The sequence below is a fragment of the Oncorhynchus keta genome, chromosome 4, assembly GCF_023373465.1.
Source record: "Oncorhynchus keta strain PuntledgeMale-10-30-2019 chromosome 4, Oket_V2, whole genome shotgun sequence".
Lineage (NCBI taxonomy): Eukaryota > Metazoa > Chordata > Actinopteri > Salmoniformes > Salmonidae > Oncorhynchus > Oncorhynchus keta.
This window is the reverse complement of record NC_068424.1, coordinates 14,636,285-14,659,098: the sequence shown is the minus strand read 5'-3', so window position 1 is coordinate 14,659,098 and position 22,814 is coordinate 14,636,285. Positions and strand designations below refer to the sequence as shown.

The 22,814-nt window shown below is 45.7% G+C and overlaps 1 protein-coding gene and 2 long non-coding RNA genes across 5 annotated transcripts in view; all 3 read left to right on the top strand.

The window, feature by feature from the left end:
• LOC118383106 (hepatocyte nuclear factor 4-gamma-like) overlaps window positions 1-15,777 on the top strand; it is a 37,623-nt gene extending 21,846 nt beyond the window's left edge. For 2 of the 3 annotated variants that reach the window (XM_052501108.1, XM_052501104.1), the window contains exons 2-10: window positions 2,280-2,445; window positions 2,678-2,772; window positions 6,367-6,473; window positions 6,725-6,880; window positions 7,343-7,430; window positions 11,490-11,642; window positions 13,475-13,711; window positions 13,858-13,977; window positions 14,770-15,777. In XM_052501108.1, the coding sequence (XP_052357068.1) occupies window positions 2,285-2,445; window positions 2,678-2,772; window positions 6,367-6,473; window positions 6,725-6,880; window positions 7,343-7,430; window positions 11,490-11,642; window positions 13,475-13,711; window positions 13,858-13,977; window positions 14,770-14,813 (1,161 nt within the window). In that variant the 5' untranslated portion in view covers window positions 2,280-2,284 and the 3' untranslated portion in view covers window positions 14,814-15,777. The remainder of the gene's footprint in view (window positions 1-2,279; window positions 2,446-2,677; window positions 2,773-6,366; window positions 6,474-6,724; window positions 6,881-7,342; window positions 7,431-11,489; window positions 11,643-13,474; window positions 13,712-13,857; window positions 13,978-14,769) is intronic. The other variant, XM_052501107.1, reaches the window with a different exon arrangement.
• Window positions 2,779-6,356, top strand: LOC127917948 (uncharacterized). Its single transcript, XR_008098114.1, has 3 exons — window positions 2,779-3,792; window positions 3,971-4,847; window positions 5,084-6,356. It is a non-coding gene; the product is annotated as an uncharacterized LOC127917948 (long non-coding RNA).
• On the top strand, window positions 7,479-9,554 carry LOC127917955 (uncharacterized). The gene is made up of 3 exons (XR_008098124.1): window positions 7,479-8,108; window positions 8,477-8,545; window positions 8,914-9,554. It is a non-coding gene; the product is annotated as an uncharacterized LOC127917955 (long non-coding RNA).
• Window positions 15,778-22,814: the final 7,037 nt, after the last annotated feature.

Below are 22,814 nucleotides of genomic sequence, written 5' to 3'. Positions count from 1 at the left end.
TATACGCCACTGCTACTCTCTGTTTATTATCTGTGTATAGTGACTTTACCTCTAACTACACGTACATATTACCTCAATTACCTCGTACCTATGCACATAGACTTGGTATTGGTACCTTGTGTAAATAGCCAACTTATAATTTCTCATTGTGTATTTATTACCTCATAATTCGTCTCTCTGCATTGTTGGAATGTTAGCATTAATTAAGTAAGCATTTGCACCTGTTGTTTAAGAAGCATGTGATAAATACAATGTGATTTGATTTTCTAGGGCGGCAGTCTTCCAATATGGCCACCAACCAGCTCCATGGCTGTATTTCCATAGATAATTGCTCTGTAATGCACACTGATGGCTTAAAATGTGGTGTGGAGAAATGCGGTGTGGAGAACACAATCAAATTGCCAAAATATGCACACAATTATTTTTGCCATTCAGCTCCATGGGGCTAAATTAGAGCAGATTCACCTGTCTGAATAACATTGATGATTGTCATTTGTCATTCTGCTTATACACTCACAATCCCTAATGCACTTAAAAAAACAGTTGAATATTGTATTTATCCATTCATTCATAATCCATGAATGATAAGAGGTCTGTTTCGATAGGGATCTGCAGTGCGTCATAAAGACAGGTTTATTGTGGGCCTGCAGTATGAAAAGAAGTTGGGACATCCACTGATGTCATCTCAACACAACTGATAAAAGGAATATTAAAGGGAAGTTGGTCAAACATTTACTTTATTCTCTTTGGCATTGTCAAGATGTATTCTTCCACCTTGGACATGGTTGGTGTATGCAGGAATATGTCTGGTGTGAGTAGAGATATGAATGGACAAATTACTTTAGATTAGATATATTCCTGAGTTTGTTATCTTTGTTGTAATGTGATCTGATGGGTTTGGTCTTGATAACACTTCAGACCACATGTGGCCTTGGTCTTTGTCTCAATATACTGGTTCTTGTTCTGTCTGGGTCTGCAGGGTTGTGACTTGGCCTGGTTCTAGAGTTTTAAGGCCCCTTCTCTTGACTTCGTATCTCATATATGCATAGCCACTAACCATATCTACATGGACATACTACCTCAATCAGCCTGACTAACCGGTGTCTGTATGTAGCCTCGCTTCTTTCATAGCCCCGCTACTGTATATAGCCTGTCTTTTTACTGTTGTTATATTTCTTTACTTACCTATTGTTCACCTAATACCTTTTTTTGCACTATTGTTTAGAGCCTGTAAGTAAGCATTTCACTGTTGTATTCGGCGCACGTGACAAATAAACTTTGATTTGATTTGACATGATGCCATGTAGATACAAAAAACCTAGATAACATGGTTTTGGAATGTGGTTTAAAATTATTGCTGTCTTTCACATTTATCTCACATTTTGTATTAACTTTTATTTAGGGTAGTCCAATTGAGACCAGAGTGTCATTCCCAATAGTGCCCTGAGTACAAACATTTTCACACTGTAACGGCGTTCTTCGTTTGTCGAAAGAGAGTCGAACCGAAATGCAGCGTGGTGGTTACTCATGTCTTTAATAAATGAATCGCGATACATTAAATAACTTATACAAATACAAAACAACAAACGGAACGGAACGTGAAACCTAATTACAGCCTGTCTGGTGAACACTACACAGAGACAGGAACAATCACCCACGAAATACACAGTGAAACCCAGGCTACCTAAATACGGTTCCCCATCAGAGACAACAAGAATCACCTGACTCTGATTGAGAACCGCCTCAGGCAGCCAAGCCTATACTAGACACACCCCTAATCAACCACAATCCCAATGCCTACAAAAACCCCAATACGACAATACAATAAACCCATGTCACACCCTGGCCTGACCAAATAAATAAAGAAAACACAAAATACTAAGACCAAGGCGTGACACACAAACAGGAAGATAAATGTACATTACAAATAAAACAAGAAGAATAAAAAAATAACCACTAACCACTAGGCACAACCTCAACACCACAATTTCAACAAATAAACCAGATGAAAGCACCCAAAGCTGTCCTAAACTAGTTCCCACTGTCCCCCATACTGTAATAGGCCGATAGCAGTCAGCTAGCACAAAGCTATAGAGTCCCTGTCCTTCTCTTCCTCTGCCAAGACGCCTTGATTTCCCATGCACAAAACGACTGATTTCCCTATTTGAACTGAAGAGGGTTTTCTGATGCCAGAAGGATGTGTGTATGCGCCCCTGCACTAACACCTAGACTTAAGCTCAGCAGACTAACCCAGTCTTTGGGTAATGTGTGTGTTCTAGACAGTATGCCAGCGGAGCCGGGCCTGTCCCAGGCAGATGTAGTGAACGGTAACTGTGCTATCTGTGGAGACAAAGCTACAGGGAAACACTATGGAGCCTCCAGCTGTGACGGATGTAAAGGGTTCTTCAGACGTTCCATACGCAAGAACCACATCTACTCCTGCAGGTAGGTGTGTGTGTGTGTGTGTGTGTTCAACCTACAGCTGCATTCACCAGAGCCTATGTCTATGATAACAACAGACATAATATGAGATGTTAACGTCACAGTAATCCTTACGCTGCTGCAAGTAGAGAAGTCACTAGTTGGTAATGCTGGAATGTACAGAACTACAAGGAAGGCCCATAGTGTTCAGATATTGACAGGGATCCTGTATGTGTATCTGTCTGTGCGTCTCCAGGTTTAACCGTCAGTGTGTGGTCGACAAGGACAAGAGGAATCAGTGTCGGTTCTGCAGGCTCCACCAGTGTTTCAGAGCTGGCATGAAGAAAGAAGGTTGGCCACATCAAACCAGTACTACTGAATATCAATACAGACTTTTGTTCCAGCCCAGCACTAACTCTGTACTTGCAAATTCAACATATTACAAGAGGAAAAGTGAAGCAGTCAGTGTGAGGAGGGAATCAGGGCTGGGAGGCTGAATCTATGGATACTGGGTGGCTGAAACTATGGATACTGGGAGGCTGAAACTATAGTTGCTGGGTGGTTGGGAGGCTGAAACTATAGTTGCTGGGTGGTTGGGAGGCTGAAACTATAGTTGCTGGGTGGTTGGGAGGCTGAAACTATGGATGCTTGGTGGTTGGGAGGATGAAACTAGGGATGCTGGGTGGTTGGGAGGCTGAAACTATGGATGCTGGGTGATTGGGAGGATGAAACTATGGTTGCTGGGTGGTTGGGAGGCTGAAACTATAGTTGCTGGGTGGTTGGGAGGATGAAACTATGGATGCTGGGTGGTTGGGAGGATGAAACTATGGATGCTGGGTGGTTGGGAGGATGAAACTATGGATGCTGGGTGGTTGGGAGGCTGAAACTATGGATGCTGGGTGGTTGGGAGGCTGAAACTATGGATGCTGGGTGGTTGGGAGGATGAAACTATGGATGCTGGGTGGATGAAACTATGGATACTGGGTGGCTGGGAGGTATAAACTATGGATGATGGGAGGCTAGGAGGCAGAAACTATGCATACTGGGCTGTTGGGAGGCAGAAACTATGTATACTGGGTGGCTGGGAAGCTAAAACAATGGATCCCTGGAGGCTGAAACGATGTATTCTGGGTTGCTGAGAGGCTGAAACTATGTATACTGGGTGGCTGGGATGTTGAAACTAGGGTTGCTGGGAGGCTGAGAGAGAGGCTGAAACTATGTATACTGGGTGGCTGGGATGTTGAAACTAGGGTTGATGGGAGGCTGAGAGAGAGGCTGAAACTATGTATACTGGGTGGCTGGGATGTTGAAACTAGGGTTGCTGGGAGGCTGAGAGAGAGGCTGAAACTATGTATACTGCGTGGCTGTGATGTTGAAACTATGGATGCTGGGTGGCTGGGAGGGTGAAATGGTGGATACTGGGAAGCTGAAAGTATGGATACTGGGTGGCTGGGAGGCTGAAACTATGGATACTGGGTAGCTGGGAGGCTGAAAGTATGGATACTGGGTGGCTGGGAGGCTGAAACTATGGATACTGGGTGGCTGGGAGGCTGAAACTATGGATGCTGGGTGGCTGTGATGTTGAAACTATGGATGCTGGGTGGCTGGGAGGGTGAAATGGTGGATACTGGGAAGCTGAAAGTATGGATACTGGGTGGCTGGGAGGCTGAGACTATGGATACGAGTGGCTGGGAGGCTGAAACTATGGATACTGGGTGGCTGGGAGGCTGAAACTATGGATACGAGTGGCTGGGAGGCTGAAACTATGGATACTGGGTGGCTGGGAGGCTGAAACTATGGATACTGGGTGGCTGGGAGGCTGAAACTATGGATACTGGGTGGCTGGGAGGCTGAAAGTATGGATACTGGGTGGCTGGGAGGCTGAAACTATGGATACTGGGTGGCTGGGAGGCTGAAAGTATGGATACTGGGTGGCTGGGAGGCTGAAACTATGGATACGAGTGGCTGGGAGGCTGAAACTATGGATACTGGGTGGCTGGGAGGCTGAAACTATGGATACGAGTGGCTGGGAGGCTGAAACTATGGATACTGGGTGGCTGGGAGGCTGAAACTATGGATACTGGGTGGCTGGGAGGCTGAAACTATGGATACTGGGTGGCTGGGAGGCTGAAACTATGGATACGAGTGGCTGGGAGGCTTAAACTATGGATACGAGTGGCTGGGCGGTTGAAACTATGGATACGAGTGGCTGGGAGGTTGAAACTATGGATACGAGTGGCTGGGAGGTTGAAACTATGGATACGAGTGGCTGGGAGGTTGAAACTATGGATACGAGTGGCTGGGAGGTTGAAACTATGGATACGAGTGGCTGGGAGGTTGAAACTATGGATACGAGTGGCTGGGAGGCTTAAACTATGGATACGAGTGGCTGGGAGGTTGAAACTATGGATACGAGTGGCTGGGAGGTTGAAACTATGGATACGAGTGGCTGGGAGGCTTAAACTATGGATACGAGTGGCTGGGAGGCTTAAACTATGGATACGAGTGGCTGGGAGGTTGAAACTATGGATGTTGGTTGGCTTGGATGCTGAAACTATGGTTACTGGGTGGTTGAAACTATGGATGTTGGTTGGCTTGGATGCTGAAACTATGGTTACTGGGTGGCTGGGAGGCTTAAACTATGGATACGAGTGGCTGGGAGGTTGAAACTATGGATACGAGTGGCTGGGAGGTTGAAACTATGGATACGAGTGGCTGGGAGGTTGAAACTATGGATACGAGTGGCTGGGAGGTTGAAACTATGGATACGAGTGGCTGGGAGGCTTAAACTATGGATACGAGTGGCTGGGAGGTTGAAACTATGGATACGAGTGGCTGGGCGGTTGAAACTATGGATGCTGCTTGTTTGGAAGTCTTATTAAACCTACTCTAGGAGGCTGTGAGGCTGAAAGTAACTCTGGGTGGCTAGGAGGCTGAAAGTAACTCTGGGTGGCTAGGAGGCTGAAAGTAACTCTGGGTGGCTAGGAGGCTGAAATGGATTTATTTATCTGTTATTTTACCAGGTAAGTTGACTGAGAACACGTTCTCATTTGCAGCAAAGACCTGGGGAATAGTTACAGGGGAGAGGAGGGGGATGAATGAGCCAATCGTAAACTGGGGATTATTAGGTGACCATGATGGTTTGAGGGCCAGATTGGGAATTTAGCCAGGACACCAGGGTTAACACCCCTACTCTTACGATAAGTGCCATGAGATCTTTAATGACCTCAGAGAGTCAGGACACCCGTTTAACGTCTCATCCGAAAGACAGCACCCAACACAGGGCAGTGTCCTGGGGCATTGGGATATTTTTTTTTTAGACCAGAGGAAAGAGTGCCTCCTACTGACCCTCCAACACCACTTCCAGCAGCATCTGGTCTCCCATCCAGGAACTGACCAAGACCAACCCTGCTTAGCTTCAGAAGCAAGCCAGCAGTGGTATGCAGGGTGGTATGCTGCTGATGGATGCTGGGTGGCTGGGAGGCTGAAGCTAACTATGTTATTAACCAGAAGTAATTATTCAGAGAACGCTGTGTTTATGAGGTGTATCAGAGAAGGATTGTGTGTGTGTGTGTTTATGGGCCCTATAACCTTGGCATAGGGTTTAATGACATGTTGTTCATGCTGCTATTGGTTAACGTTGGACTTCACCTCTCTACACAGCTCTTTTTCTAGGATGGTATCAGCAAATTCAGGGGGGACTTGAATCTATCCAGATCCATGCGGTTGTTAGTCTTACACCCTAGCTGTGGGAAATGTTAACACAGTAATATCATAGTGATATATCTCATCTGATGTGTGTATGTGTGTGTGTGTGTGTGTGTGTGTGTGTGTGTGTGTGTGTGTGTGTGTGTGTGTGTGTGTGTGTGTGTGTGTGTGTGTGTGTGTGTGTGTGTGTGTGTGTGTGTGTGTGTGTGTGTGTGTGTGTGTGTGTGTGTATTTCAGCGGTTCAGAATGAAAGAGATCGTATCAGCTCCAGAAGAAGCATTCAGGACAATCAGGATCTCCTACCTATCACTGTTCTTGCCCAGGCGGAGTCCCTGTCTCAACATGTAACACACACACACACACACACGCACGCACGCACGCACGCACACACACACACACACACACACACACACACACACACACACACACACACACACACACACACACACACACACACACACACACACACACACACACACACACACACACACACACAGAGGACAAATACAATTGCTCTAAGCAATCATGTAGAAGGTGGTTAAAATCATCATGAGAGTCTCCATTCATCTGTATGACAGCTTCCTTCTCTCTCTAGATCAATGTATCCAGTCCCAGGGGTGCAGTAGATGTGTCAGAACAGAAGTCAGCTGGTGTGGGGGATGTCTGTGACTCCATGAGACAACAGCTGCTTGTGTTGGTGGAATGGGCCAAGTACATTCCTGCCTTCGGAGAGCTGTCCCTGGACGACCAGGTACACAACCTGACTAGGCTAGGACAACTACATGACTACCAAGAAGTGACTGACCAGGTACACAACCTGACTAGGCTAGGACAACTACATGACTACCAAGAAGTGACTGACCAGGTACACAACCTGACTAGGCTAGGACAACTACATGACTACCAAGAAGTGACTGACCAGGTACACAACCTGACTAGGCTAGGACAACTACATGACTACCAAGAAGTGACTGGCACTGGACTGAAACAAAATAGTGGTTGTCAAAGTTTTGCCACGCCTCAACTAAAGCCTTTTGAATGTGCCTGTGACCTTCCAGAAACACACAGTAATGTTTCTGGCTTCAGTCCGTAGCTAATGGTTTAGAGTCAAATGAGGCTGAGATGTTTGTAGCCGGTGTTTGGTCACTCTTGTCCTTGTTTCTCATGCTGTGTGTGTGTTTTGTTTCGTGTGTGTGTGTGTGTGTTTGTCCAGGTGAGTCTGCTCAGAGCTCATGCAGGGGAACACCTTCTACTTGGGGTCGCCAAGAGGTCAATGCCTTATAAGGACTTCCTGCTTCTTGGTAAGAACTGACCAATCACCTCTCATTTATGCCTCAGTAACACCCCGTCAAAACCTGCCATACTGCTTTGCCAAGCTTGTTTTGAGTATAACAGGTCGTTGCCCTGCAAGACTGTTATATACCCAGATAATCATTGACCAAGGCTTTATCTATGGAGGCCTCTGACTTAAACACTTCTTATCAGAGATGAAAATACATAGAAGACATGGATTGCCCCTACAGATGATTTGTAGATGGTAAAACTATCCAGATAACGAGTTAGTAAGGGATGCTACATACACACAACGCAGGTACTAACACACACACGTTGTACAAATTAATAACAGACTAAATGTACTGCACTGACACAAATGTTTTAGCATGCTTATAGAGAAGGGCACTCAAAATGTACTGCACTGACACAAATGACCGTAATAAAGGGAGAGGTCTGTCTGTAATAAAGGGAGAGGTCTGTCTGTAAGAAAGGGAGAGGTCTGTCTGTAATAAAGGGAGAGGTCTGTCTGTATTAAAGGGAGAGGTCTGTCTGTAATAAAGGGAGAGGTCTGTCTGTAATAAAGGGAGAGGTCTGTCTGTAATAAAGGGAGAGGTCTGTCTGTAATAAAGGGAGAGGTCTGTCTGTAATAAAGGGAGAGGTCTGTCTGTAATAAAGGGAGAGGTCTGTCTGTAATAAAGGGAGAGGTCTGTCCGTAATAAAGGGAGAGGTCTGTCTGTAATAAAGGGAGAGGTCTGTCTGTAATAAAGGAAGAGGTCTGTCTGTAATAAAGGGAGAGATCTGTCTGTAATAAAAGGAGAGATCTGTCTGTAATAGAGGGAGAGGTTTGTCCGTAATAGAGGGAGAGGTCTGTCTGTAATAAAGGGAGAGGTCTGTCTGTAATAAAGGCAGAGGTTTGTCCGTAATAAAGAGAGAGGTCTGTCTGTAATAAAGGGAGAGGTCTGTCTGTAATAAAGGGAGAGGTCTGTCTGTAATAAAGGGAGAGGTTTGTCCGTAATAAAGAGAGAGGTCTGTCTGTAATAAAGGGAGAGGTCTGTCTGTAATAAAGGGAGAGGTTTGTCCGTAATAGAGGGAGAGGTCTGTCTGTAATAAAGGGAGAGGTCTGTCTGTAATAAAGGGAGAGGTTTGTCCGCAATAAAGAGAGAGGTCTGTCTGTAATAAAGGGAGAGGTCCGTCTGTAATAAAGGGAGAGGTCTGTCTGGTATAATGGGAGAGATCTGTCCGTAATAGAGGGAGAGGTCTGTCCGTAATAAAGGGAGAGGTCTGTCTGTAATAAAGGGAGAGGTCTGTCTGTAAGAATGGGAGAGATCTGTCTGTAATAAAGGGATAGGTCTGTCTGTAATAAAGGGAGAGGTCTGTCTGTAATAAAGGGAGAGGTATGTCTGTAAGAATGGGAGAGATCTGTCTGTAATAAAGGGATAGGTCTGTCTGTAAGAAAGGGAGAGGTCTGTCTGTAATAAAGGGAGAGGTTTGTCCGTAATAAAGAGAGAGGTCTGTCTGTAATAAAGGGAGAGGTTTGTCCGTAATAGAGGGAGAGGTCTGTCTGTAATAAAGGGAGAGGTCTGTCTGTAATAAAGGGAGAGGTCTGTCTGTAATAAAGGGAGAGGTTTGTCCGTAATAGAGGGAGAGGTCTGTCTGTAATAAAGGGAGAGGTCTGTCTGTAATAAAGGGAGAGGTCTGTCTGTAATAAAGGGAGAGGTTTGTCCGTAATAGAGGGAGAGGTCTGTCTGTAATAAAGGGAGAGGTCTGTCTGTAATAAAGGGAGAGGTTTGTCCGTAATAGAGGGAGAGGTCTGTCTGTAATAAAGGGAGAGGTTTGTCCGTAATAGAGGGAGAGGTCTGTCCGTAATAAAGAGATGCTCTGCTTTTTTGACACCACACTCCACAAAACAAGTCCTGCAGGCCCTAGTTTTATATTATCTTGATTATTGTCCAGTCATGTGGTCAAGTGCTGCAAAGAAAGACCTAGTTAAGCTGCAGCTGGCCCTGAACAGAGTGGTACATCTTGCTCTTCATTGTAATCAGAGGGCTGATATAAATACTATGCATGCCAGTCTCTCTTGGCTAAGAGTTGAGGAAAGACTGACTGCATCACTTACATACATATATTATATACATTAATGTGTTGGAAATTCCAAAACGTACAGTATTATAGAGAGTCATGAGTGCATGGAACTCCCTTCCATTTCATAGAGCACAAGTGAACAACAAACCTGTTTAAAAAAACAGATAAAGCAAGACCTCACGGCACAACGTTCTACCCCATGTGACCTACTGGTTGTGTGTATGTACTGACATGTGACCTACTTGTTGTGTGTATGGACTGACATGTGACCTACTGGTTGTGTGTATGTACTGACATGTGACCTACTGGTTGTGTGTATGTACTGACATGTGACCTACTGGTTGTGTGTATGTACTGACATGTGACCTACTGGTTGTGTGTATGTACTGACATGTGACCTACTGGTTGTGTGTATGTACTGACATGTGACCTACTGGTTGTGTGTATGTACTGACATGTGACCTACTGGTTGTGTGTATGTACTGACATGTGACCTACTGGTTGTGTGTATGTACTGACATGTGACCTACTGGTTGTGTGTATGTACTGACATGTGACCTACTGGTTGTGTGTATGTACTGACATGTGACCTACTGGTTGTGTGTATGTACTGACATGAGACCTACTGGTTGTGTGTATGTACTGACATGTGACCTACTGGTTGTGTGTATGTACTGACATGTGACCTACTGGTTGTGTGTATGTACTGACATGAGACCTACTGGTTGTGTGTATGTACTGACATGTGACCTACTTGTGTATGTACTGACATGTGACCTACTGGTTGTGTGTATGTACTGACATGTGACCTACTGGTTGTGTGTATGTACTGACATGTGACCTACTTGTGTATGTACTGACGTGTGACCTACTGGTTGTGTGTATGTACTGACATGTGACCTACTGGTTGTGTGTATGTACTGACATGTGACCTACTGGTTGTGTGTATGTACTGACGTGTGACCTACTGGTTGTGTGTATGTACTGACATGTGACCTACTGGTTGTGTGTATGTACTGACATGTGACCTACTGGTTGTGTGTATGTACTGATGTGTGACCTACTGGTTGTGTGTATGTACTGACATGTGACCTACTGGTTGTGTGTATGTACTGACATGTGACCTACTGGTTGTGTGTATGTACTGACGTGTGACCTACTGGTTGTGTGTATGTACTGACATGTGACCTACTGGTTGTGTGTATGTACTGACATGTGACCTACTGGTTGTGTGTATGTACTGACATGTGACCTACTGGTTGTGTGTATGTACTGACATGTGACCTACTGGTTGTGTGTATGTACTGACATGTGACCTACTGGTTGTGTGTATGTACTGACATGTGACCTACTGGTTGTGTGTATGTACTGACATGTGACCTACTGGTTGTGTGTATGTACTGACATGTGACCTACTGGTTGTGTGTATGTACTGACATGTGACCTACTGGTTGTGTGTATGTACTGACATGTGACCTACTGGTTGTGTGTATGTACTGACATGTGACCTACTGGTTGTGTGTATGTACTGACATGTGACCTACTGGTTGTGTGTATGTACTGACATGTGACCTACTGGTTGTGTGTATGTACTGACATGTGACCTACTGGTTGTGTGTATGTACTGACATGTGACCTACTGGTTGTGTGTATGTACTGACATGAGACCTACTGGTTGTGTGTATGTACTGACATGTGACCTACTTGTTGTGTGTATGTACTGACATGTACAGTATGTGTAACTGATAGATGCACACACAAACACAAACACACACTACATGTTAATGTTTTTAAATGTACTGTATGTAAATTGTATAGGCTTTTGTCTGTAATGTTTTATTCGTTATGTGTCGGACCCTAGAAAGACTAGCTGTCAACCAAAAAAGAAACAAAAAAATCAAATCACTAACAGACACACACAAACAGTACATTGCTTACAACACGTGGAAAACACACACTCAACCCCCCTCCCAAAACACACACAGCTCCCTGTCCCTCTCCAGGTAATGGGTGTGTGATCCATGGCAGCAGTGCGGAGCCAGAGATCGGCCGCGTAGCTAACCGTGTTCTAGGTGAGCTGGTCCTGCCCTTCCAGGACATCCAGATAGACGACAATGAGTATGCTGCTCTCAAGGCACTCGTCTTCTTTGACCCTGGTAAAGCACTTGAACGTTTTTCGAACCAGGCAACCTTCCATACTGTATTTTCACACTTTTACACACCACACACACACACACACATACCGACCACACAAACCTACACACACCACACACACCCATACACATCACAGACACCACACACACACACACACATACCGACCACACACACCTACACACACCACACACACATCACAGACACCACACACACACACATACCGACCACACACACCTACACACACCACACACACCCATACACATCACAGACACCACACACACACACATACCGACCACACACACCTACACACACCACACACACCCATACACATCACAGACACCACACACACACATACCGACCACACACACCTACACACACCACACACACCCACATACCGACCACACACACCTACACACAACACACACATCCATACACATCACAGACACCACACACACACACACATGCCGACCACACAAACCTACACACACCACACACACCCATACACATCACAGACACCACACACACACACACACACACACACACACACACACACACACACACACACACACACACACACACACACACACACATACCCACCACACACACCCACACACACCACACACACCCATACATACACATCACAGACACCACACACACACACACATACCGACCACACACACCTACACACACCACACACACCCATACACATCACAGACACCACACACACACACATACCCACCACACACACCCACACACACCACACACACCCATACATACACATCACAGACACCACACACACACACACATACCGACCACACACACCTACACACACCACACACACCCATACACATCACAGACACCACACACACACACATACCCACCACACACACCCACACACACCACACACACCCATACATACACATCACAGACACCACACACACACACATACCCACCACACACACCACACACACCACACACACCCATACACATCACAGACACCCACACACACACATACCCACCACACACACCCACACACACCACACACACCCATACATACACATCACAGACACCACACACACACACATACCGACCACACACACCTACACACACCACACACATCCATACACATCACAGACACCACACACACACACACATGCCGACCACACAAACCTACACACACCACACACACCCATACACATCACTGACACCACACACACACACATACCCACCACACACACCCACACACACCACACACACCCATACATACACAACACAGACACCACACACACACACACACCGACCACACACACCCACACACACCACACACACCCATACACATCACAGACACCACACACACACATACCCACCACACACACCCACACACACCACACACACCCATACATACACATCACAGACACCACACACACACACACATACCGACCACACACACCTACACACACCACACACACCCATACACATCACAGACACCACACACACACACATACCCACCACACACACCCACACACACCACACACACCCATACATACACATCACAGACACCACACACACACACATACCCACCACACACACCCACACACACCACACACACCCATACACATCACAGACACCACACACACTACACAATAGCTTAATTTATTCAACTGAACAAAGTTAATTTGAATGGTTTTGTTCATCATTGACACGTGACTATTCTCTGTTCTTTTTGTTCCACCCGGACACCAAAAGTCTTCACACATTCATTTCATATCATTCATCAATACATTTTCTCCCTCTCCATCCATCCCTTCATCCGTCCATCTCTCCTTCTGTCCAGATGCCAAGTCTCTGCGTGACCCGTCTAAGATCAAGGCGATGCGTCTGCAGGTCCAGATGAGTCTAGAGGACTATATTAACGACCGGCAGTATGACTCCAGAGGGAGGTTCGGAGAGCTGCTGCTACTGCTGCCTACTCTACAGTCCATCACCTGGCAGATGATAGAACAACTGCAGTTTGTTAAACTCTGTGGCCTGGCCAAGATAGACAACCTACTGCAGGAGATGCTGCTGGGAGGTGGCTGTATAATAACATCATATTAATAATATTGTTAAGAAATATAGATGTTATGATGCTACTTGGAGGTGAGTAGTAGTGTGTACATTTAATGGTAAATATATTATCCTGTGTCCTGATTGGCTGGTTTGTCTGCCTGTCTCCAGGTCTGGCATCAGAGCCCACCCACCTGCACCAACCAGGCCACACCCAGTTAGCCCAGGACCCTTTGACTGGACACACACTGGTCATCAGCGCCGTGCCTGCTACACACACTTCTCAGATAGGTAAGATACACACACACACACACACGCACGCACGCACACACGCACGCACGCACACACACACACACACACACACACACACACACACACACACACACACACACACACACACACACACACACACACACACACACGATTCATGGGCATTCACTGGCAAGAAACCATGACTGCTCCATATTACCCTCTCTGTCCCTCTGGTGTGGCTCATCTCTCTCTCTCTCTCTTTCTCTGTCTCTCTGTCCCTCTCTGTCCCTCTGGTGTGGCTCATCTCTCTCTCTTTCTCTGTCTCTCTGTCTCTCTCTGTCCCTCTCTGTCCCTCTGGTGTGGCTCATCTCTCTCTGTCTCTGTCTCTGTCTCTGTCTCTGCTCTCTCTCTCTCTCTCTCTCTCTCTCTCTCTCTCTCTCTCTCTCTCTTTCTCTCCCTCTTCTCGGTCTCTTTCTTTCTCTCTCTCTTCTCTCTCTCTCTGTCCCTCTGTCCCTCTGGTGTGGCTCATCTCTCTCTCTCTTTCTCTGTCTCTCTGTCTCGTTCTGTCCCTCTCTGTCCCTCTGGCGTCTCATCTCTCTCTCTTTCTCTGTCTCTCTGTGTCCCTCATCCCTCTCTCTCTCTCTCTCTCTCTCTCTATCTCTATCTCTCTCTCTCTCTCTCTCTCTCTCTCTCTCTCTCTCTCTCTCTTTCTTCTCTCTTTCTGGTGTGGCTCATCTATCTCTCCCTCTGTCCCTCTGGTGTGGCTCATCTCTCTCTCTCTCCCTGTCTCCCCCCCATCTCCCCCTTTCTTTCCCTCTTCTCTCTTCACAGAGTCTCCAGACACTCCTATCCCATCTCCTCCTCAGGGTCCATAGATGATCAAGTCAACTTCAAGCCCCTCCTTCCTGCCGGCTCTGCCTCCCTCAAAGACATATCCCTCCCCCTCCTCCTGAGTGTACAGCACCCGACCCGCGAATAACAACTACAAAAAACTACAGAAAGTCTGTTCGATGGGCAAAATACTGATTTGAGATATACATTCCATGCGTAACTCGTAAATCATGCATTCACTCGTAGTGTCAAAACCTGAGTTTGCCCTATGTGTGTAAAGGTGTCAAATATTTTATGTTTTCAACCCTGTTTAGTGCCATAGGTTTTCACTCCAGTTCGGTAGTCTACAAATGGAGTAATCTGTGTAAATTGTAGCATCTATAAATCATTTGATTATTCCTAGTCTCTGAGCCTCTGTTATTATGGTGTAAATGACCGTATGTATTTAAGCTTTCCATAGGCTCATCATTGATGATGGAGTGAGAGATTTGCTATCACCGTGTACATTATATACACTATGTGTTTCTCAAAGTGATTAGGACTGCGTCTGTAACACATGATGTTCACGTGTTGCCATGTTGCTTGTGGTGTGGTCCTTTACTGTGGTGTGGTGCTTTACTGTGGTGTGGTGCTTTACTGTGGTGTGGTGCTTTACTGTGGTGTGGTGCTTTACTGTGGTGTGGTGCTTTACTGTGGTGTGGTGCTTTACTGTGGTGTGGTGCTTTACTGTGGTGTGGTGCTTTACTGTGGTGTGGTGCTTTACTGTGGTGTGGTGCTTTACTGTGGTGTGGTGCTTTACTGTGGTGTGGTGCTTTACTGTGGTGTGGTGCTTTACTGTGGTGTGGTGCTTTACTGGAGCATAATGTATTTGTCAATAATATAACTAACTGTATATTTAGTTCTTAATTAACTCTGCAGTGGCTTTAAGTCTTTTGAGATTAATGTTATGATATGATATTATATGAAAACTGTCAAATTTGGTGATTAAATCCAGTTGCATTTGTCAAATGAATCTTATTGAACTTCTTTAGACTGTCAAATGGTGTATACACTTTAGACAATGTAAGCTGTGTATTGCGATTATAACAGAACACTATTTTCATTGAATTGTAGCCTCTGCTTTTGTCTGCTTTTGCATGAACATGGACATAGTTATGAAAAAATAGAGAGGTAATAGAACGAACCCAGCAACCACGTTGTCCCACAGCAGAGAAATGAAGGGTACTGGCTCCCCCATGTGGTTTGTTTAGAAATATCAATTCTGTAATCACTAGATGGCCAAGGTGTCAATATGGTCAGAGAGGATGAGAAAGTATGTGAGATATTTGTTATTAATTAATTGTATAGATAGGTTCCATCTTTCATCTGCTCCATAACCTTTCCATTGAGTGTTCCTATAAGTGTTCTATTGGTCTGGGTTATGTGGTGTGTGTCCATGGTCTGGGTTATGTGGTGTGTGTCCATGGTCTGGGTTATGTGGTGTGTGTCCATGGTCTGGGTTATGTGGTGTGTGTCCATGGTCTGGGTTATGTGGTGTGTGTCCATGGTCTGGGTTATGTGGTGTGTGTCCATGGTCTGGGTTATGTGGTGTGTGTCCATGGTCTGGTGTGTGTCCATGGTCTGGGTTATGTGGTGTGTGTCCATGGTCTGGGTTATGTGGTGTGTGTCCATGGTCTGGGTTATGTGGTGTGTGTCCATGGTCTGGGTTATGTGGTGTGTGTCCATGGTCTGGGTTATGTGGTGTGTGTCCATGGTCTGGGTTATGTGGTGTGTGTCCATGGTCTGGGTTATGTGGTGTGTGTCCATGGTCTGGGTTATGTGGTGTGTGTCCATGGTCTGGGTTATGTGGTGTGTGTCCATGGTGGTATGGTGTGTCCATGGTCTGGGTTATGTGGTGTGTGTCCATGGTCTGGGTGTCCATGGTCTATGTGTGTGCCCAGGGCATTGGTCTGGGTTATGTGGTGTGTGTCCATGGTCTGGGTTATGTGGTGTGTGTCCATGGTCTGGGTTATGGTGTGTGTCCATGGTGGTGGTGTGTGTCCATGGTCTGGGTTATGTGGTGTGTGTCCATGGTCTGGGTTATGTGGTGTGTGTCCATGGTCTGGGTTATGTGGTGTGTGTCCATGGTCTGGGTTATGTGGTGTGTGTCCATGGTCTGGGTTATATGGTGTGTGTCCCTGGTTATGTGGTGTGTGTCCATGGTCTGGGTTATGTGGTGTGTGTCCATGGTCTGGGTTATGCCCAGGGCTGGTTGTGTCCATGGTCTGGGTTATGTGGTGTGTGTCCATGGTCTGGGTTATGTGGTGTGTGTCCATGGTCTGGGTTATGTGGTGTGTGTCCATGGTCTGGGTTATGTGGTGTGTGTCCATGGTCTGGGTTATGTGGTGTGTGCCCAGGGCTGGATTGGTCTGGGTTATGTGGTGTGTGTCCATGGTCTGTTATGTGGTGTGTGTCCATGGTCTGGGTTATGTGGTGTGTGTCCATGGTCTGGGTTATGTGGTGTGTGTCCATGGTCTGGGTTATATGGTGTGTGTCCATGGTCTGGGTTATGTGATGTGTGTCCATGGTCTGTGTGTGTCCATGGTCTGGGTGTGTGTCCATGGTCTGGGTTATGTGGTGTGTGTCCATGGTCTGGGTTATGTGGTGTGTGTCCAGGGCTGGGTTATGGTGGTCTGGGTTATGTGGTGTGTGTCCATGGTCTGGGTTATGTGGTGTGTGTCCATGGTCTGGGTGTCCATGGTCTGGGTTATGTGGTGTGTGTCCATGGTCTGGGTTATGTGGTGTGTGTCCATGGTCTGGGTTATGTGGTGTGTGTCCATGGTCTGGGTTATGTGTGTGTGTGGTCTGGGTTATATGGTGTGTGTCCATGGGCTGGATTGGTCTGTGTGTTATGGGTGGTGTGTGCCCATGGCTGGTCTGGTCTGGGTTATGTGGTGTGTGTCCATGGTGTTATATGGTGTGTGCCCAGGGCTGGATTGGTCTGGGTTATATGGTGTGTGTCCATGTATGGATTGGTCTGGGTTATATGGTGTGTGTCCAGGGCTGGATTGGTCTGGGTTATATGGTGTGTGCCCAGGGCTGGATTGGTCTGGGTTATGTGGTGTGTGTCCATGGTCTGGGTTATGTGGTGTGTGTCCATGGTCTGGGTTATGTGGTGTGTGTCCATGGTCTGGGTTATGTGGTGTGTGTCCATGGTCTGGGTTATGTGGTGTGTGTCCATGGTCTGGGTTATGTGGTGTGTGTCCATGGTCTGGGTTATGTGGTGTGTGTCCATGGTCTGGGTTATGTGGTGTGTGTCCATGGTCTGGGTTATGTGGTGTGTGTCCATGGTCTGGGTTATGTGGTGTGTGTCCATGGTCTGGGTTATGTGGTGTGTGCCCAGGGCTGGATTGGTCTGGGTTATGTGGTGTGTGCCCAGGGCTGGATTGGTCTGGGTTATATGGTGTGTGCCCATGGCTGGATTGGTCTGGGTTATATGGTGTGTGCCCATGGCTGGATTGGTCTGGGTTATATGGTGTGTGCCCAGGGCTGGATTGGTCTGGGTTATATGGTGTGTGCCCAGGGCTGGATTGGTCTGGGTTATATGGTGTGTGTCCATGGTCTGGGTTATGTGGTGTGTGTCCATGGTCTGGGTTATATGGTGTGTGCCCAGGGCTGGATTGGTCTGGGTTATGTGGTGTGTGCCCAGGGCTGGATTGGTCTGGGTTATATGGTGTGTGTCCATGGTCTGGGTTATGTGATGTGTGTCCATGGTCTGGGTTATGTGGTGTGTGTCCATGGTCTGGGTTATGTGGTGTGTGTCCATGGTCTGGGTTATGTGGTGTGTGTCCATGGTCTGGGTTATGTGGTGTGTGTCCATGGTCTGGGTTATGTGGTGTGTGCCCATGGTCTGGGTTATGTGGTGTGTGTCCATGGCTGGATTGGTCTGGGTTATGTGGTGTGTGTCCATGGTCTGGGTTATGTGGTGTGTGTCCATGGCTGGATTGGTCTGGGTTATGTGGTGTGTGTCCATGGCTGGATTGGTCTGGGTTATGTGGTGTGTGTCCATGGTCTGGGTTATGTGGTGTGTGCCCATGGCTGCATTGGTCTGGGTTATGTGGTGTGTGTCCATGGTCTGGGTTATGTGGTGTGTGTCCATGGTCTGGGTTATGTGATGTGTGTCCATGGTCTGGGTTATGTGGTGTGTGTCCATGGTCTGGGTTATATGGTGTGTGTCCATGGTCTGGGTTATGTGGTGTGTGCCCAGGGCTGGATTGGTCTGGGTTATATGGTGTGTGTCCATGCCTGGATTGGTCTGGGTTATATGGTGTGTGTCCATGGTCTGGGTTATGTGGTGTGTGTCCATGGTCTGGGTTATGTGGTGTGTGCCCATGGCTGGATTGGTCTGGGTTATGTGATGTGTGTCCATGGTCTGGGTTATGTGGTGTGTGTCCATGGTCTGGGTTATATGGTGTGTGCCCAGGGCTGGATTGGTCTGGGTTATATGGTGTGTGTCCATGCCTGGATTGGTCTGGGTTATATGGTGTGTGTCCATGTATGGATTGGTCTGGGTTATATGGTGTGTGTCCAGGGCTGGATTGGTCTGGGTTATATGTGTGTGTATGGTGTGTGCCCAGGGCTGGATTGGTCTGGGTTATATGGTGTGTGTCCATGGTCTGGGTTATGTGGTGTGTGTCCATGGTCTGGTGTGTATGTGGTGTGTGTCCATGGTCTGGGTTATATGGTGGTGTGTGTCCAGGGCTGGATTGGTCTGGGTTATGTGGTGTGTGCCCAGGGCTGGATTGGTCTGGGTTATGTGGTGTGTGTCCATTGGTCTGGGTTATATGGTGTGTGCCCAGGGCTGGATTGGTCTGGGTTATGTGGTGTGTGTCCATGGTCTGGTGTGTTATGGTCTGGGGTGTGTGTCCATGGTCTGGGTTATGTGGTGTGTGTCCAGGGCATTGGTCTGGGTTATATGGTGTGTGTCCATGGTCTGGGTTATGTGGTGTGTGTCCATGGTCTGGGTTATGTGTGTGTGTCCAGGGCCATTGGTCTGGGTTATATGGTGTGTGTCCATGGTCTGGGTTATGTGGTGTGTGTCCATGGTCTGGGTTATGTGGTGTGTGTCCATGGTCTGGGTTATGTGGTGTGTGTCCAGGGCTGGATTGGTCTGGGTTATATGGTGTGTGTCCATGGTCTGGGTTATGTGGTGTGTGTCCATGGTCTGGGTTATATGGTGTGTGTCCAGGGCTGGATTGGTCTGGGTTATATGGTGTGTGTCCATGGTCTGGGTTATGTGGTGTGTGTCCATGGTCTGGGTTATGTGATGTGTGTCCATGGTCTGGGTTATGTGGTGTGTGTCCAGGGCTGGATTGGTCTGGGTTATATGGTGTGTGTCCATGGTCTGGGTTATATGGTGTGTGTCCATGGTCTGGGTTATGTGGTGTGTGTCCATGGTCTGGGTTATGTGGTGTGTGTCCATGGTCTGGGTTATGTGGTGTGTGTCCATGGTCTGGGTTATATGGTGTGTGTCCAGGGCTGGATTGGTCTGGGTTATATGGTGTGTGTCCAGGGCTGGATTGGTCTGGGTTATATGGTGTGTGTCCATGCCTGGATTGGTCTGGGTTATATGGTGTGTGCCCAGGGCTGGATTGGTCTGGGTTATATGGTGTGTGCCCAGGGCTGGATTGGTCTGGGTTATATGGTGTGTGCCCAGGGCTGGATTGGTCTGGGTTATATGGTGTGTGTCCATGCCTGGATTGGTCTGGGTTATATGGTGTGTGTCCATGCCTGGATTGGTCTGGGTTATGCTCTGTTTGTTGATGTGAGTTGAGTGAAAGCTCATTTTGCCCCCTCATCTAAAAGAAAATGAGAAAAACACAAAAATAGTCTAGAAATAAATGTGCCTCCATATAAACCCTACCCATACTGAATGTTTTAGTGTGTTATGTTTACACTCAGTCTTGGGAAGCTTACTTTCCAAATGTAATCCATTACAGTTTCAGTAAGTAACTTTTGGATTTCCCAAACTCAGTCGCATAATCTGATTATTTTTAGTTACTTTTAGAGTACTTTCCCCTTAAGAGGCATTAGAAGAAGACCACAATGAATATTACCATTTGAACAAAATGATTGTGGGATAAATCAATGCTAGAGTTTACATACCTAGCCATAAATGTTGCATTTTAGTTTATAGTTTATGTAGGCTTCTTCTTACTATTGCTTTCTACTTCAATACAGATAATACAACGATTAGGCTATTCCTTTACATGAATTATAAACTATATCTGTCAGATTTCCAGTCATTAGGCTGTTCCTTTACATGAATTATAAACTATGTCTGTCAGATTTCCAGTCATTAGGCTGTTCCTTTACATGAATTATAAACTATGTCTGTCAGATTTCCAGTCATTAGGCTGTTCCTTTACATGAATTATAAACTATGTCTGTCAGATTTCCAGTCATTAGGCTGTTCCTTTACATTAATTATAAACTATGTCTGTCAGATTTCCAGTCATTAGGCTGTTCCTTTACATTAATTATAAACTATGTCTGTCAGATTTCCAGTCATTAGGCTGTTCCTTTACATTAATTATAAACTATGTCTGTCAGATTTCCAGTCATTAGGCTGTTCCTTTACATTAATTATAAACTATGTCTGTCAGATTTCCAGTCATTAGGCTGTTCCTTTCCACATACATGAATTATAAACTATGTCTGTCAGATTTCCAGTCATTAGGCTGTTCCTTTACATGAATTATAAACTATGTCTGTCAGATTTCCAGTCATTAGGCTGTTCCTTTACATGAATTATAAACTATGTCTGTCAGATTTCCAGTCATTAGGCTGTTCCTTTACATGAATTATAAACTATGTCTGTCAGATTTCCAGTCATTAGGCTGTTCCTTTACATGAATTATAAACTATGTCTGTCAGATTTCCAGTCATTAGGCTGTTCCTTTACATGAATTATAAACTATGTCTGTCAGATTTCCAGTCATTAGGCTGTTCCTTTACATGAATTATAAACTATGTCTGTCAGATTTCCAGTCATTAGGCTGTTCCTTTACATGAATTATAAACTATGTCTGTCAGATTTCCAGTCATTAGGCTGTTCCTTTACATTAATTATAAACTATGTCTGTCAGATTTCCAGTCATTAGGCTGTTCCTTTACATTAATTATAAACTATGTCTGTCAGATTTCCAGTCATTAGGCTGTTCCTTTACATGAATTATAAACTATGTCTGTCAGATTTCCAGTCATTAGGCTGTTCCTTTACATGAATTATAAACTATGTCTGTCAGATTTCCAGTCATTAGGCTGTTCCTTTACATTAATTATAAACTATGTCTGTCAGATTTCCAGTCATTAGGCTGTTCCTTTACATGAATTATAAACTATTCTGTCAGATTTCCAGATCATTAGGCTGTTCCTTTACATGAATTATAAACTATGTCTGTCAGATTTCCAGTCATTAGGCTGTTCCTTTACATGAATTATAAACTATGTCTGTCAGATTTCCAGTCATTAGGCTGTTCCTTTACATTAATTATAAACTATGTCTGTCAGATTTCCAGTCATTAGGCTGTTCCTTTACATTAATTATAAACTATGTCTGTCAGATTTCCAGTCATTAGGCTGTTCCTTTACATTAATTATAAACTATGTCTGTCAGATTTCCAGTCATTAGGCTGTTCCTTTACATTAATTATAAACTATGTCTGTCAGATTTCCAGTCATTAGGCTGTTCCTTTACATTAATTATAAACTATGTCTGTCAGGCTGTTCTTTACATTAATTTCCAGTCATTAGGCTGTTCCTTTACATGAATTATAAACTATGTCTGTCAGATTTCCAGTCATTAGGCTGTTCCTTTACATGAATTATAAACTATGTCTGTCAGATTTCCAGTCATTAGGCTGTTCCTTTACATTAATTATAAACTATGTCTGTCAGATTTCCAGTCATTAGGCTGTTCCTTTACATGAATTATAAACTATGTCTGTCAGATTTCCAGTCATTAGGCTGTTCCTTTACATTAATTATAAACTATGTCTGTCAGA